Source organism: Empidonax traillii, unplaced genomic scaffold, assembly GCF_003031625.1.
Source record: "Empidonax traillii isolate 1590-97213 ecotype Southwest subspecies unplaced genomic scaffold, ASM303162v1 scaffold672:size601241, whole genome shotgun sequence".
Classification (NCBI taxonomy): Eukaryota; Metazoa; Chordata; class Aves; order Passeriformes; family Tyrannidae; genus Empidonax; species Empidonax traillii.
The window spans coordinates 452,662-469,573 of NW_020955865.1; the positions used below are offsets into that span (position 1 = coordinate 452,662).

Below are 16,912 nucleotides of genomic sequence, written 5' to 3' on the forward strand. Positions count from 1 at the left end.
CCCCCACATTAACACCAAATAGCGGTAGGGAAGACCGGCGAAGTTCTCGGTGCAGAGCGGGAAGGGGCCGCTGGGTGCATGCCAACGCGGTGACAAGAGGGTCCCGGCGGACAGGGGCACAAGCGGGGCGGGGGAGATGAGGGCGGGGCTGGGCGCGGGGCAGCTCCCTGGCGCGGGTCGCGCCGTGGGTGCCGCCGGCTGGGCCCGCGCCGTCGGGGCGGCCGCTCCGCGCTGCCGCCGAGGGGAGGCGGGCGGGAGGGAGGGCGGTGGGGGAGGCCCGAGGGGGCGGGGGTGTGCGTGTGTGTGCCCCGGGCCGGGGGTGCGGCGCGGCGCTGGTTGCATGGGCTGCCGCCGGGATGCGACGGGAGGCGTGAGGCGGCGCGGCTGAGGCGAGGAGAGGAGGGGACGGACGGGCGATGCTCCGCCGCCGCGGCGGCTCCGCGCACGGGAGGACCTAGAGGAGCGGCGGTGGCTCTCAGCGAGGGACGGCTCCCCGGCCGGCCGGCCGCGACCCGCGCCCGCCGCGATGGCAACCGAGGTGGTGTGCGGGCTCACCTTCCGACTGCTTCTGCCCGTATGCCTCACTGCCGGTACGTCCCTCCCTCCCTCCCCTCCGGTGGGTCGCCGGGCGGGTTGCGCGTCCCGGGCCCGCGGGGCCGTCGTCGCTGCCCGCCGGACCGACAGCGTTGGGGATGCTCCGCGCTCCTTCCCCGCGGTATCTCCCACATTCTGCTATTTCTCCAAGAAACTTTAAAGTTCATAACTCAACCCTAAGTTCTTGTATCTTTGTTGCTGTTGTTAATTTTGTTGTTGTTGCTGTTCGCCCGGGAGTGCGGGGCTCGCACGTGTGGCGGGGCTCTGCTCGCTCTTCTCTCGGAAACGCTGCCGCTGCTTCCCGAGCCCCGTGTCGCCTCGCATCCTCGGGGAAGGCGTGGGAGAGAGGAGGGTTCAAGGCTTGCCCTCCAGGCAGTCTAGTTCAGCTGCCGTTTTAGGGTTTCGGGGGTATTTTGTAAAGGGGACAGTGAGCGTTTTTCAGAAGTTCTCAAGTTTATGGAGGTTGTCAGGAGGGAGATTGTCCTTACTTTGACAGAGAGAAGTTTCAGTTTATTAAAACGCGTTACTTAGCAGGCGGCCATCCAAGAAACGAATTTTTTTTGGATGGAGCACTGCGGTGTCCAGCCATGGGTGAATATGTTAATATTAAGGTGTGGTCTCCGCGCAAGTTGAAAATAAAACTCTGAAAAGTCCCGATTGCCCCTTAGATCGGCCGGACGATGGGGTCGCCTCGAGAGCCGCGATTGCGGAGAACGGCTCAGTCGGGGCTGGTGCCCTCTAGGGCGGTGGGGGGACTGCGGGGCGGGCCCGGGGAGAGCGGGGACCAGGGACGGTCTGCACGGCGTGGAAAGGAACCCGTCGGCGGTCAGCCCCGCGCGGCGCATCCTCCGCGGGCGGCGGAGCGGTGCCGGCCGTACCTTGCGCGGCCGCCGCGGGGCTCCCGGGCCGCTCCTGGGCCGCCGCCGGCCCCTTCCCGGACGCGTGGAGGGCGCCGAGGCGGGCGCCGAACTCAGGGCTGAGGGAGCCGTCTCCCACTCTCTGACCTCACCGTCTTCTCAGGACAGGGTTGCCCAGCAGCCCTCGAAACATGCATCCTGCCCAGGGATTTGCCCTTCGCTAGCCCCATGGTGGCCCGGCCAGCGCCTCTCTATTTCAGATTCTTTCCTCCACCTTTTCCTGGAGGTGTGTGCCACACGCTCTGGCTCCAGGTGCCCTCCACTGCCTCCGACTTCTTCGGGAAGGAGGACGCGGAGCGCATTCTTAGCCCCGCCGGAGGCATGCGGGACCCAGGGCGCTCCCTGGTGCCTCGCAGTGAGCAGCCTCTCCTGCTTTCACAGCCTGGGATTGAAAATGGACTGTTACCTCCATCCCTGTGCCTGAGGCCGTGTGGTGGGTGCTGTTAGCAGGGTTGTATGTGGGGCGAGAGGAAGGCAGATTGCCAGACCACCGCCAGCACCTGCAGCCGTTTTCTGCCGCTTCCAAAGTCTGTGGCCTCCCTGCGGGTACCCTGACCTGCACATTGTGGGCATCAATGGCGCTGGGGATGCCACAGTTCCCCAGGTCCATGGCAGTGGGTGAGGGGCTTTGGGGCCATCCCTGTGCAACCAGGTGTCAGTACCTTGGTGCCCGGTGTATGGGAACACTGTGTGCAGAGGAACTGGATGGTGATGAATGGGGCAAGCGGTGGGTTGCCCTCAAAGCCAAAGAAAGGGTAGTGGTATCAGGCACCAGTATCTTCCAGGGCAAGGGTTGGGCGTAGGGCACCCTCTGTTCAAATTTTGGTGGGCCCCATCCATGCTTTCCTTAAAGTTATGAAAGATCTTTGAAGTGTGAATGAGGATAAATTTGCTGGAAAGACACATGGGGAGAAGAAAAGATTCTAGAAAAGAAATGCTGTTTGCATGAAATTTTTAAATATTACTCTAATACTATAATATCTAGCTGTGGTACGAATATAGGGGAGGTATTGTTCTGTCAGACTCTCAATCTGGCTCTTGCCAAACTCCTTCTGTATCAAAACAAGTTCAGATAGAATTGTTTTCCTGTCCAGGTTGGTGATGTTTAGCAATGCAGAAGTACTTTCACATTGCAGTAATACAGATGAGAACTGATGCTGTCATGAATTGCTTGTGCTCATAAATCTTACTCATCTGAAGATTAATCGAAATACAAAACCTGAAGGAGGGACTTCTCGTCTTGAGTATGAAAAAGAAATCTCACTGCAGAACTTTTGGTTTTGGACCTAGTGATCCTGTTCAGTTGGATTTGAGAGAGGAATGGACAGCTTGTCTCTTACCTTAATTTACTGTGTCTGTAGGTGTTATTTTTTTCCCCTTCACAAACTGTTAGCAGAGTCCTCTCTAGGATGGGACCTAGTTCAGCCTGCTTCACTTTTGCACTTATCTTGTGTCTGCACCTGAGTTATCCCTGAGCCAGTGCTCTCCTCCTTTCCAAAGCATCAAGGAAGTGTTTCATGGGCTTCTGGAAAAGGCTTTTTAGAGTTCATATATCAAAGTGATGGTTTTTTGTATGACTTATGGTGAGGTTACATCCGCAGCTGAAAAGCTGCCACGAGGACTCTCTCTGCATAGTGATGCCTTGTGTCTCCTGCCCGTCTGGGCAGTAAATATGTCTGCCCGTGCCAAAGGGTGGAAATACAGAGTTGTTCTTTTGGATCAGAATCCATTGTGTGTGATTCTAAAATGCTAGATTACTAAAGTTTCTTATTGTGGTATAATTTGCATTTCTGTTTCTAAGAATGGAAAGCAATGAGGTTGGAGACCCCTGAGTAGGTGTGTGGAGGGCAGTGGGCAGCTGTGGCAGACTCATTAAAAATAACACATCTGCTAAGCTAAAAGCTGATTTTAAAAATACAGTTAAAATGGCAAATGCTTTAAATTCTTAATACTTTAATTACTTTATTTTGAAAGGAAGTAAAATTAAATACTAATGTTAATTGTCTTTGCTGGTATGAAATAGTTTCCAAGCATTGATTAGTACCAGGAAACTGAGAAAACACTACTTTTTGTGAGAATATTTAGGATCAGATCTGTAGCACTGAAGAGTGTAATCTTTTGCAGGTAAGCCTAAATGTATCCATTTAAAGCTCAAGAATGACGTTATCTCAAGTGTCTGCTGAAGACAGGAAATTTAACATGTACAAAATGAAAGACTTTGGAAGCTGATTGTAGGCTTTATGACTTCAAAGTCGATCCCGTCATGTTATTCTCATGGTAAAATCTTACATTCAGTTTGATGTGAACCTAGAATTTAAATGATAGCTTACAGTAACTTGAAACTTCCTGCAAATAAAGTATTCTTTATATATATATATATATATAAAGTATATAATGTGTTCCTTAATAAGACAGAAAGAGTGGGGTACTTTATTGTTGGGTGGTGTTTTTTTTTTTAAAGTAAGATTGCTGTGATGTGATATTTTCCTGCACTGTAGTAGTACAATGCTGAAAAAACAAACAATAAAATAGATGAGAGGGAGCTTTTGGCTCTGGTCGTGGAAAGTGGGCTTTTTGGGTTTTGTTTTTTAAAGTTTGAGCCTTAGTGTGAACCTGTCTTTTTTTGTTAGTCATCTATACTTGAAGCATGCAAAAGGTGATTTGTCTCTTTGAAGTAAGGCATGAAAACAGTCTTTTGCTAATTGCTTTGTTTGGTTTCTAGAGACTTGAACCACAAAGTTGGTTTACATCACTTGATAACAATTTTTAATTATTCTGCTTCCAATTATTTTACTTCACATGCAATTAATTGTTTTTTTTTTCTTAAGCAAAATATGGTTATTTTCAAATGGGGTGCTGGGAAAAAAATGCTTAGGATATTTTTCCAGAGGACATCTGTCTCTGGTTTTTGGCTGATGGTGTTGGACTGTGTGTTAGCAGCAAATCGGCTTCAGTGAGCTAGCTGCCTGACCCAAGCACTTCTCTGAAGTTACACTTGCTTTCTGAACTCTTGAATTTTGACCTTACTTTTCCTTTCAGCAACCATGATTCATCAGAACGATATTGAATGAATCAGAATTCTAATCTCTTCAGGATATAAACGATATGTTAGAGAGCATGTTTCTTAAAGCACTATAGTATTTTCAAAAATATGTGTACTCAGTTGCTGGAAGTCTCTTAGTGGGAGTGAGATCCTTGTTCTGCCTTGGAAGGAAAAGGTAGATTCCAGGGTGCCTAGGTGCTCTTCAACTTTTATCCCCAAATTAATTGATAAAAATTTTGGAGGGGTAGTATCTGAATGGCTACATTATTGGACACTAAAATGCTTTTTAAATTACGTGTTTTGGTGTACTTCAGAACCCAATGCAATAATTCTTTTGGAAGCTTTGAGTTATTACTTTTCACACTTCCCATAGAGAGAATAAGTTGGACAACTGTAATATTAAGGGAATCCTGTGGAGGCAGTGAACAATGTCATGCTTGGATTATTACTTTTTGGGTGCTATTCGCTGATTGCACTGGAGGTGGCTGTTCAAAAAATGATGGTACAATATGACTTTGCGTTGCAGTTTTCAGGCCACAATGATTTTTATGTACCAGTCTGTGCAGGTGATGTCATGGTGATGACAAAGCAAGTTGTGATGCAGGACTGTTCAAACTAGAGGCTTATTTGCATAGTGACATTGCATATTGCAGTATATACTACATATATATCAAAAAAACACTGAAATATTTTTAAAGTTGAAATAAACTTCGTGTAGATGGGGGGAGTGCTGTTTGTAATGCTCTAAAATTGGTCAGTTACGGAAAAGAAGGCAAAGATCAAACTGGGGTTTTTTGCTGTTATGGTGACATGGGGAAATATTTATTATGATGTACCAAGAGAATGATAGGAAACACCATGATAGTATTAAAACTCTGATGATGTGCCAAAACATTCATAAAATGATTAGTCACAGCAACAAAAATTCTAGGAAATCTTAGTGGATATCATGCTGAAAAAAAAAATAACTCGGATGTCAGTTTGCAGAAGAGATCAATGGGCTAAACTGGAAGCTTTCCTTCCCCTCTTCAAATGATTTAGATAAATTTATCTGGCTTCTTTTATTAAAGGAAGTTTTTCCTAGTTCAGTGGGAGCAGGTGAAAGGTGTCAAGGGAGAGCAATATATACAACCTCGTGGGAGCAACATTTTCCAGGCTTGTAGGCACAGGGTTAGATGTTCTTGTGTACAAAAAACAAATGCCATTGCAATCTCTGTGGCTTCCATCTTAGGTCAATTAAGATCCAAAAAACCCAGTATTTGGGAGAGGGGGAGGCAGCACTGTACCATAAGCACAACGTTCTCCCTCTTGTGTAACAGCCATCTCAGGCTGCCTCTACTTCCCCCTAGCATGTAGGCTGGGAAACTATATATAAAGATGAATCCCACAAAAGACAGAAATAAAATGTCTCAAGTTCTTAACTTCTTTACTTATTTATTCTAACCATTCTGGTAAGTGGTTTGAATCCACTACATTTTTAAGATGACACAAAACCAGAACCTATAAGTTTGCAAGGCTTATGACTTACCAGGTAGGTAACTTGTTCCACAGATAGCACTGAACTTGGGAATGGAAACAGGTGGAAGGCAGCTGACTGGAGAAAGTTACTTGAAGAAAGTGGACAGTTTGCCTGGTGACTGTAAGAACTAGGAAGCATTTGAATCCTTTAATTTTTGTCCTGGAGCTCATGGGTATAAATTGCAAATTATGTCATATGTGAAATTCACTGTCTTTTAAACTGCAGGTACATGAGTGAGCCATAATTTGTGTTTATTTATTTATTTATTATTTTTTATTTTTAAAATCAGAGCAGTCAAATCATAGCATGAATCGACAGACCTGTATGTATTTTGAGAATAGGTAACTCATTTTTTTGGAAGATGTTTCTGAGGAACATCAAGAAAGAGAATGGTTATTGCATCTGTACATGTGTTGCTGTGGTGCTCTTTCCTTTCAGGTATTTGCTAAAAGTCCAAATATGCGGGAAACAAAAACTAGTACGCAACAGGCTGGGGAGACAAAGTTCAACAGTTCTAACCACTTAAAACCACTCTAAAATAATTCTGTGTTGTGGCTTTACCAGCATGTCTGTTGGAGTAGCAGAGGTGCAAATCCTGGCAAAAACCGACGAGCTTCAGAGTAGCTGATGCTGCTGTAAGGACTCGTAAAAGGAAGCATCATCAAAAGGATGAGTTAGGGACACCAAATGATGTGCTCCTTCATAACAGTAAAATCTTTTCCACGGGTGTATGAAGCTGCTGGATGTTTGCACTGATTTTCTGATTTTCTTTACCCCTCTTTTCTCTTTCTGTTTTCTCATTGAAATGATAGCCATTGTGAAGCTGTAGCGTCTTTCTTTTGAGGATAATATTTTTCTTGAGGAACATCAACAGCTACTGTCTTCTGTTGGTCTGCAGCACTCTAAGAAACAGACTGTTTGAGAATGATGTGGCAAAGCTAATTAGGGAAATAGTCTGTGCAGTCAGTAGACTGTATTAGCCTTTGTAATATCCTCAGGCAGTTCTAAAGATACTTTAGATACTTTAAGTATGACTTGCTGTATGATGTTTTTGTTTGTTTGTTTTTTGTTTTGTTTTGTTTGTTTTTTCCCTGTGCTGCAGCAGATTGATCAATATTTGTAACTAAATCAATCGAGGTTTGTTTACTAGGGCAAAAGTTTTAAGTAACATTACTTTTGTGGTGATCACAGATCTTCGTTCTGTCATCAGACAGGTCTCTGAAGCTATGCAGGTCAGAAGATGCAGATAAGAAGTTTTCAGCGAAAACTCATGTGTTGCTGCCAGGAATATGAGTGAGGGAATCCTCTGATTCTTTTACTGAGAGAAACTGGTATACTGGGAGTTATTTTGGCAGATAAATCAGCTGTTTTGTTAGAAATCAGGTGTGTTTGTTAGAAGTATATCCTTTGATGCATTATGTTCAGGATCTAATTAAATTAATGCATTTCTCTTTTCCTGAGGGTCTTACCTGTCCATTTGCCATCTTAAGTAAGCAGTTGTAAAACCTGAATGTCACATTAAGGTTGCTGTTCTGTGTTTTAATTTCTTTTATACATTTAAATCTGAGCTACAGTGTTAGCTTTGATAATAGCCTGTGGCATTGAATTCCATGGGTGAACTTCACCATGAATAAAAAGTAGTACTTTTTAATTCATTTTCAGTTTGTTGCCTTAGTAAATAATCCTTTGGATGGGAAAAAGTATGTATAATCACTTAAATCAACAGCAGTGTAATGTTCTATTTACTCTAACACTTTAGAATAACATTTGCAAGGCATAAAATCAACTCTTAAGATTAACAGTGGAAATTAACATCTCTGAGTTTCCTATCAATTGTCCAGTTCTGAAGAGAAAGGGATGAACCTTATGTAAATCTGCTTTCCCCATAAATAAAGAGTTTTAGGACACTATACTTTTATAATTTGAATAATTAGACAGTGTAGTGTAGCGCTTCTCTGAACTCATTCAGGTAGTCTTTTGTTTGGAAGCTGTTTTGGAAATGAAGTAAAACTTAAAGTGAGTCTATGTGTTTGTGAGTGATACACTAATCACTCCCTTTTGGGCAAAATATTATAAAGCATGGGATAACAGACATTGCATACTCTGTCTACTGTTTCTAAGCCACTGATTAGTTAATGACAGAACCGTAACTTAAACCTGAAGTATATAAGTGGTATTACAGTATTTAAATGGTGATATAGTGGGGGTCAGTTCTCTCCCTTGATCAGAAGTTGCATAGGAGACTGGAAATTATTTCCTTAACACTTTAAGGGGGTGTGTTCTGGGCTGCTGTCATGCTGAAGCATACAAAACTTAAAAAGATGCTAAACAAGTGCTGTCTTTTCCTAGCTGTGCTAATGCTACTCAATAAACTCTATGCTGATGTGGGTTTTTTTGTTAAAAGGCATGCTATTAGAGAAATTAGCTCCTAGGTAATTTGAGGAACATTGATCTCCTTTTGCTAGCAGTCATAAATTCCAGGTTGCAATTCATGTTTAGCCTTTAACTTTAGTTTAGCTTTTGTTAAATGCAGATTGAGGTTGCAGAGGCTCAGAAAGGAATGATCAGTGAAACACATTGTACCCCTGCTTTTTGTAATTTGAAAGTGAACCTTTCTCCAAATTGATAAATCTCCAGCTGTAAAAGGTGATGCTGATTACAGCATTATGTATCTCTGATAACGCTGATTTGCTTGTCCAGGAAACCTTGCAAACAAGTACAGTGGTAGTTACTCTGAATTTCATTTTAATACATGCTCATATATTGGAAAATATCTGGAGCATGCAAAATGTTTGCATAATGGCTGCATCTGTTTGTGTTGTGTTTTTCTTACCTTGTTATATTTGTGGCTTTTTACAACAGAATAGCGGTTTCTTGGTCACTGAGAATAGATTAGTTCATAAGCCAAAGGCAAGTGAGGGAAATTTGTCTCCATAAATTCTGATGTATGTAAAAAAGTTTTGAGACCATAAATACATATTAGCTCATGTTTGCGTCTTGTTGCCCTATTTCCATGAGAATATTGTTAAAAACAGTATTCATAGCTATAATGTATTTGCTAAAACATGTTTCAATTAATTTGTCCTTTGCTTGGCGCTTAAAATTTTAAAGACCTGCCTCATTACATTCGTTAATAATGTTGCATTTTTGACACAGTTAAATACTTAATTTCACTTCTATAAGACAGCAAGTTAAAAGAAAGTACAAGTTTTAACCTTCTGAAGTGTTGTCAGAGACCAGACTTTCTGGTACATGTGTTTTGCAGGGCATTTTAAATTGCAAGGATGGAATGATAATCAATTTCTTCATTTTTGCGTGAGTCATTGATAACATCAACATGTTCTATGATGGCAATTATTGTATGTTTCTGTGTAGAAAGTTGTCGAGAAATATTTCTGCCTTTTCTAAATGCTAAGTTATAAAGTGTTTTCTTTGGGTTGTAGTGCTGTTGGTCAATGAAATTTTGTGGTGATAAGTGTACCATCAGCCAGAGGAGCTGCGTAATCTTTTTGATTCTTCCTCCTTCTTTCTTCTCTAGACATTTGAACATGTCAAATCACTGTGTAATTTGGAGAACAGAGATCTGTGAAGTATGACCCAAATCTCTTATTTGATAGTTAAATGTGAGGCATGTGTATTTCCAGTATAGTGCTATGTAAATAAAAAACACCACTTCCATAACTTCTTTTTGATAAATTGAAAGAAAAAGAATAACTGGTTTACCAACCTTTTTTTTTTTTTTATTATTATTTTTCCTTAAGATGTGCTTTGGATAAAATACCTTTGCTGTGTTCTTAAAAACAAAGCTTCTGGTAAAGATAATCAAGTTTAGCACTTTCTTCCATCAATTCTGTGTATAATTGGGCAAAAAAAACCCCCAATGAGCCAGTGTGGTCCAGTGTCTATTTGTCTATTTGTGAAAATATGTTTCAATTAGAAGGACCTTAATCTCTATAGTTCATGGTTTTCACTATGCTTCTTCTTAAAAACTTGAATATAGACTTAGATGCCACATTTTCTCTGACCTTCTTAGTTGTTTTCTCCTGAAGCCTAACAATACAAAACCCTCTCCTATGGTTTTAATATTTTTATTAACTATTACATTTGCTAATTAGGGGAACTCTACTGATAAGGGATAAATGATCTTCTACTGCCTAATTTGATACATTCCCCCCCCCCCAACCCCCCCAAGATTTCATGCTTTTCTTACCATATGGTATATTGGTTAGGACCTTTGATCTTTTTTGGGTAATAATATATGTGTCCATACTACTACAAGAATGTATTTTCCTTCTTGCTGCTTGGGAGGGGCCTGTCATTTCCATGGGGTATAGGTGTGTTCAAAAGTCTTATGTGAACCGGCTCCTGAGCTTGTTAGGGTGGCAGATTGTACAGCTTAGCTCAGAGCATCACTGTTTCCCTACTCTCAGATGAAACAACCTTCATATTCCCTAAGATATGGCACAAAAAACACAATAGATGGGGGAGAAAAACCTAGTCAGCCAAGCAAATTGAATTTCATCTGTACCTCACAAGCCTTAAGTGTACTACCACCTCGTTTTGAGTAAATCCAATAGTTGACTTCATCTCTTTGTTTAATGGCTCGTTGCTCTTAATGGTGGGCTCTGTAATGTTTAGAAGGATTGGCATTCAGTGACATCTATTTTCCATGCTCTTCTGCAAGTGATGCCTTTGTGATGACAGAAGTCCCACGTATGAGGAAATTGACCCTATTTTCCATTTTCTCCACCCACTACAACTTCGCCCCCCAAGCTGTAATCTTTTCATTTGTTTGAACCTTGAAATGCAATGTTTGTGTGTATACTCTGAGGCAAAATACAGGTAATACTGTGTATGTATGCAAGATTATTGAAATAATGTATCTTTAAATACCCTTTTGTAGTATTTAACTTGTTAGTCATTTGTTTTTATTGAACTGAGTGAAAGAACTCAATCATAATGCTGTTACTGTACATAAACATAACCCATTTCTTGCAACTTTTCATTGCCTTCTGCACATACAGCTTCACAGTTGCTTAAAGACCTCTACAAATAAATTTCTGATTAATGTGCTGAAAGCATAAGTAGACATCCTCATTTTATGCATTTTTAAAAAAGGCCCTTGCAGTTCACTGCACCACAGCAATTTTAAGCAAAAATTGCTATAAAATACCCTATGTAAAATAAGCCACTCTCAACTTTTGGCAGACTCAGTAAGCCTCCCCTGATATCTACATTTTTATCGTGGCAAGGGGTGTAAGTCAACTCCACAGAGCTGTTTTGAGGGTCTAGAAATGAGGGTTGGCCCAATCATTGCAGTTGATCCCTTCCTTTAGAGACCTCCATGTTAAAAAGAAAAAAAGAGGAAATACACAAATCTTGTTTCTTACAATTTGTCTGCTTGGTGATGAGCTATACTGGCAATAGTAAGGAAGTGGCAGAAAGCCCCAAATGGTCATTAGTGTGCCCCAGAGGATGAAGCAGTTGGAATTGCTAGAATTGCAGCAGAAGGATGTCAGGTTATTTCCTGCCTGTATTTACTGTTACTGTATTTGGGGGAGTTCCATTTCTTTCTTTCCCCTGTGGAGGAAGCTGTTTCCTGTTGCCCTTGAAATGGAATAGTAGTAAGACTGTTTCAGTGCTACACAGTATTGCAAACTGGAAGGAACCAGGTCTCATTACCAGTGTCTCTTTCTTGCATAATTAATACGTGTTTATTGTTTTTGAAATACACTGAAATAGGAATATATAAGTTGTTTAAAACAAACAAACAAACAAAGAAATCCCCAAAAGACTGACAAGAGCATCTGTTTTGAGGAGAATGATTAATATTCTCCTGTGGGGCAAGTACTTCTATAGTTACTTGGTTTGGGTTTCTCATGCATTCCTTTGAAGCAATTGAGGTTGGCCACTCCCCTGCAAGGTTTCTGAAGTAATTACAGGATGGGCAGTGGTCCATCTTTGTTTTCCTCCTCAGAGCATCCCAGTCGGGAAGGCATGTCAGATCTCTTCTCCAATCTCCAGCTCAGTTCAACGCTGGATTTAAATGTGGTTGCTCAGGGCTTTTTCCTGTTGGTTTGTGAAAGTCTCTGAGAATGGAAGTCAACAGCCTCTTCCAGTGCTTAGTTAATCTAGTGATCAGTGGGGTGTTTTTTTTCTTTTCATCCCTTGTATGCCCCCAACTTCAGTTTGTAGCCACTGTACCTCAATATGCGCCTTTGTAAAGAGCCTGGCTCTGTCTTTTCTGTAACCTCCCCTTTGGTGTTGGGAGGCTACTACTGTGAGGTGCCCCCAAAGCTGTCTTGTCCTGGGGCTGAATGAGCCCTGGTCCTGCAGGAGCTCCTCATGGGACCTTAAGCTCCAGCACTGGCTGTCTTGGGGAATCTCCCCTGGACCTTTAGTTTGTCAACATATTCTTGACCTGAGAGGGAACAAAATTGCATGTGATTTAATGATGGCTGAATAAAGGGAGTAATTCCTTCCCTTGGCTATGCTGCTGTTGATACAGCCCAGTGGCTTATGTTGATGTTGGATTGAAAACTTTTTCACTTTGTTTGAGTGTGACAAACAGAAAGTAGACATTGACCATTTTTATTATTCCTTAACCCCCCCTAAAAACCTAACCCTGAACTTCTAAACTGTGCTCAAAGTAAAGTAAGTAAAAATAAAGAGATACTGGATATTATATCTGAACAGTCAGTATTGCTACCCAGGCAGAACTTTTACAAACTTTTCTTGCTCATTTCTGATTTAAGGACCTGAGCATTTAGCCTTTCCAGTAAATCCTAAACTCTCTCTTCTAACATGAAAGTAGATGCCTCAGTATATTTTTCAAGATGTCCTAGTTAGGGCTTTGGAGCTTTGGCTCTAAACTGTATAGCAGCAGGTCTTGGAAATCCCGCTGTGAAGAATTGTTTCTTCAGTTTTTTTGTAAACTCACTGGTACCTCAAATCTCAAGAGAGTGGAGTTTTCCATTCTTGGTTTTAAAAAGAAATAAATCAACCCCACTAGTATCTGTAGGGCATGTTTGATTTGCTGTGTCTTAACACACACGACATGCATCCAAAGGTTTAGAAAGGTTGAACTTGAGTTTCTCAGCTAGAAGTGCTGGTTATTAATGAATGTTATTCCTTAACATTGGCACAGCCATCAGTCACTGACTTGCAATGAACGGAATGATGAATTAATACAAGACCTACACCATTTCTTCTCAATTTCAAGAACTATCCAATGCTGGCATTCTCTAAGGGGCTAACTATCCAGTAAATTATTGGCATTATTTTCCCAGCAATCATGCTCACATACTTGAACATTTTTAATTAGTCAGTATTTCTTGTTATTCTGCAAATCACTGACAGCTAATTTGTTTTAAAACCACAGGAAAAAAATTAGTTCTGCATGTTTCTGTATTGCATTCTTTTCTCCTAGATGTCTCCATCTCATGTAGAACTGACAAATTACTTTTAGCAGTAGTTGGGTTGCAATTTTGAAACAAGTATTTAAAAAACTGGCTTGGATTTTGGCTATATGAAACACTTGGTGCTAGACATTCAAAGAAAATATTCTGCTGGGTTTTATAAATACAACAGAATGAATTGTTTCCCTTTTTTCTTTTTTCTTTTTTTTTTTTTCCTGAAAACTGCAAGATTTATTATTTATTTCTGTGTTAGTGCTTAGTTAACTGTGCTGCCTTTAGAGGGTCAACCCACTGTGTACCAGAAATTTTCTTCTCTAAGCTCTTTCCTTCTAAAAGAAGCATGGGAGGAGTTCCATATAATACATTGAACTGTCTACAGTGAGTAGCATTGCTTGCCTTCATTTGATAAAAGGCAAGATATTGATACCAGGAGTTACATGCCACCACTGTTTTTTCTGTTGTTTTGTATAGTTCTGCTCATAGATAATTTCAACATGGGAAACAGTAACAAGTGTAGTGTTCTTGTAGCTGCCCAGATGGTTTTTGTGATGGCTCTTAATGCTGTTAACTGTTGTAATTGTGGGAAATATCCTCATGTCTTCCTGTAGCTTTTGCTCCAGTCTTCCTTAGTATTTGCATTTTTCACTGTCTGTATCTGCTGCTCCTTCCTTTCTTTGAAAAGTTAAAACCACTCCCCATGCAGTACTACAAATAAAATATGTACTGTCATCTGTTGCTCAAACTGGTGTTTTTTTGTGAGATCATCTTCTTTTCTAAATATAAAGCATTTAAAAAGTAAATTTATATGTACAGGGAAATATTAAGATAATGTGTGTTTTAAAAAGTGGTCTAGAAATATTAGTAATTTTAGCTTTAGCATTTTATAAAGATTGTATAACCAGAATGTTCACATATCTCTGATATTCTAGCAAGAAGTATGTGTACCTTTGCTAGCATGTGGGAATAGAAAAAGAGCTAAAGAATATATGCTTGGCTCTCAAAATTGCCAGAGTCTGTGTAATTTATGGAATCATACTTGCTTGGAGATACACATTCTTCTTGCAAATCAGACCTGACAAGTTTCCTGTTTGCATCCCGCGTGTGTGCATAAGAGGTGAATCAAATCTTCAAAAGGTGGGGAGAATGAGAAGAATAGCATTTTGCAAATTCATATTACTGTTAAAAGTAGCAAGATAAATCAAGGTAAACACACAGTATTTTCACATATAACACTCCCTTTTCTGTTGTTTTCCTTGAGATAGTGCATTTAAAATGTGCTCAGGTAATAATTAATTAGTGACTTTTGTTTTACTAGAATTAATAGTTTTATTTTTTAACATGTTGATGCTGATAACTAGATTTGGTGCACATTTGCTGCTTGATTGATTTCAAAACCTCACCTTTCAGGTGTGAAAGCTGATTCTTTAGTGCATGATACAAATGTATCTTTTTTATTATTTTCTTTATTTAAAAAATGCCATAATGATTCCCTAGGCAGTTGTCCAAGAAAAGTACTGCCAGTAGAAAGGCCAGTGTCTTAATTCCATTAATTAGATAACATTTAACACACCATCTCAATGAAGTTGAGTAGATCAGAGGAAGACGTAAAAAAAAAACTAGAAAGCAACTGCTGCTGCAGCTTTAGATAACTAATCATCAGCTTGTCATTCCCTTCATTACTGAGGTATATTTGTATTTAATTAGATTGTTCCTGATACTTAAAATAAGAAATATCTGAGATTCAACCTTAAAGTCATCAGTAGCCATCTGGTTAGTGTAAGATCACAAATGATGTCAGTAAATTAATGATGTCACGGTTATGCACAAAAACTAGAGAAAGAGATACTGGGAATGCAGCCTTATGCACATGAGAAGTAAAGTGTCTTTCATGAAATGTTTAATGAAAAAAGGTAAAGATACTGTTAGTGTTGTTTGCAGAGCTGTTGTCAGCACATTAAAGTGAAGTTACTTGTTTAATTGTGTTTTTTATCAAAATTCTGGTAGAAAGCATTGCCTTCAAGGACTACTGCCATAGGCCATAACATCATTGTCTCTCCTCATGAACACAGAATGAGGATTCCTTAGGCTGACAGAAGATTCCTTAGGGTGGCAGAGTAGCTTTTGCTGCTAGCCTTTTATCCTTCTTTTTTATTTCTTTTAGCTGTTCCTGTCTGATTGTATCAAAAAAACCCAGATTCAGCTCCCCCATGGATGTTGAGCGTTCCGAACAAACACCCAGGCAAATTGCCTCCATCGTTCGATATCCTCCGTTCCACTTTTCTTGCAAAAAGGAATTGTGCAAAGGTTGCGTCTTTCATTACAGTTCACCCCTATATTATAGTATAATTAAGCTCATTTTATATTTAGTTTGATTCTAAGACATCATAACTAATAAGGTAGAGGTGATATGGAGTAGGATAGAGTAGGAAAGGACAGGGTAGAATAGAGAAGTTCAGGTTGTAAAAGACCTTTAAAAATCACTGAGTGCTGACCTAGCACTGCCAAGTCCACCACTGAACCATGTCCCTGAGTGCCATATCTACACATCTTTAAAATACCTCCAGTCAAGGTTACTCTACCACTGGACAATCCTTTCTGTGAAGTTTTCCCCTATATCGAATCTAAACCTCCACTTGTGCAACTTGAGGACATTTCCTCTTGTTCTGTCACGTGTTACCTGGGAGAAGACACCGAGAACCATCTGCTACAACCTCTTTTCAGGCAGTTCTAGAAATTTATAAGGTCTCCCCTCAGTGTTCTTTTCTGCAGGACAAACAACCCCAGCTACCTCAACTAGTTGTCATAAGACTTGTGCTCCAGACCCTTCATCAGCTTCACTGCCCTTCTCTGAACATGCTCCGGCACCTCAATGTCTGTCTTGCAGTGAAGGCCTCAAAACTGAGCACTGGATTTGAGGTACAGCCTCACCAGTGCCGAGTACCGGGGGATGATCACTGCTCTAGTCCTGCTGGCCATGCTATTTCTGACACAAATGGCCTTGACCTTGTAGTATTTGAATCTTTGTATCTTGCATTGATTTCTTGTGAGTTTTGAGTGGTCAGCATACCGCAGTGATCATCTGTCTTTTTTTGGAAAGATTAGTCAAATATAGAATGGGTAGTGCTACCTGCAATATCTAATTATAGCAACAATGTGATATGACTGGCTTCTTTGATTCAGAATTACTGGAAGTGGTAATATCAAACAATTATATTCTAATAATTTAAATGATGACTGTGTGAGAGAAATCAGAATCTTTTGCCAGTATTTAACAGGCAGGGGAAAAAGTCAGAGTTAACCCCAAATATGTTTCTTACGTATGTGATGGGGTTCTGGTAAGTTGAAAGCAGTTACTTTTGAAGCACTGACAAACCTGAAATTGGGGTTATGACCCAAAAGAAAAATCATCTGAGAAAACATA

General features: G+C 40.9%; 1 protein-coding gene across 1 annotated transcript in view; it reads left to right on the forward strand.

The window, feature by feature from the left end:
* Nucleotides 1-518: 518 nt before the first annotated feature.
* LOC114065519 (piezo-type mechanosensitive ion channel component 2-like) overlaps nucleotides 519-16,912 on the forward strand; it is a gene marked incomplete at its 3' end in the record, with an annotated part of 140,878 nt that continues 124,484 nt past the window's right edge. The window contains exon 1 of the mRNA XM_027899497.1: nucleotides 519-590. Within this exon, the coding sequence (XP_027755298.1) occupies nucleotides 527-590 (64 nt within the window). The remainder of the gene's footprint in view (nucleotides 591-16,912) is intronic.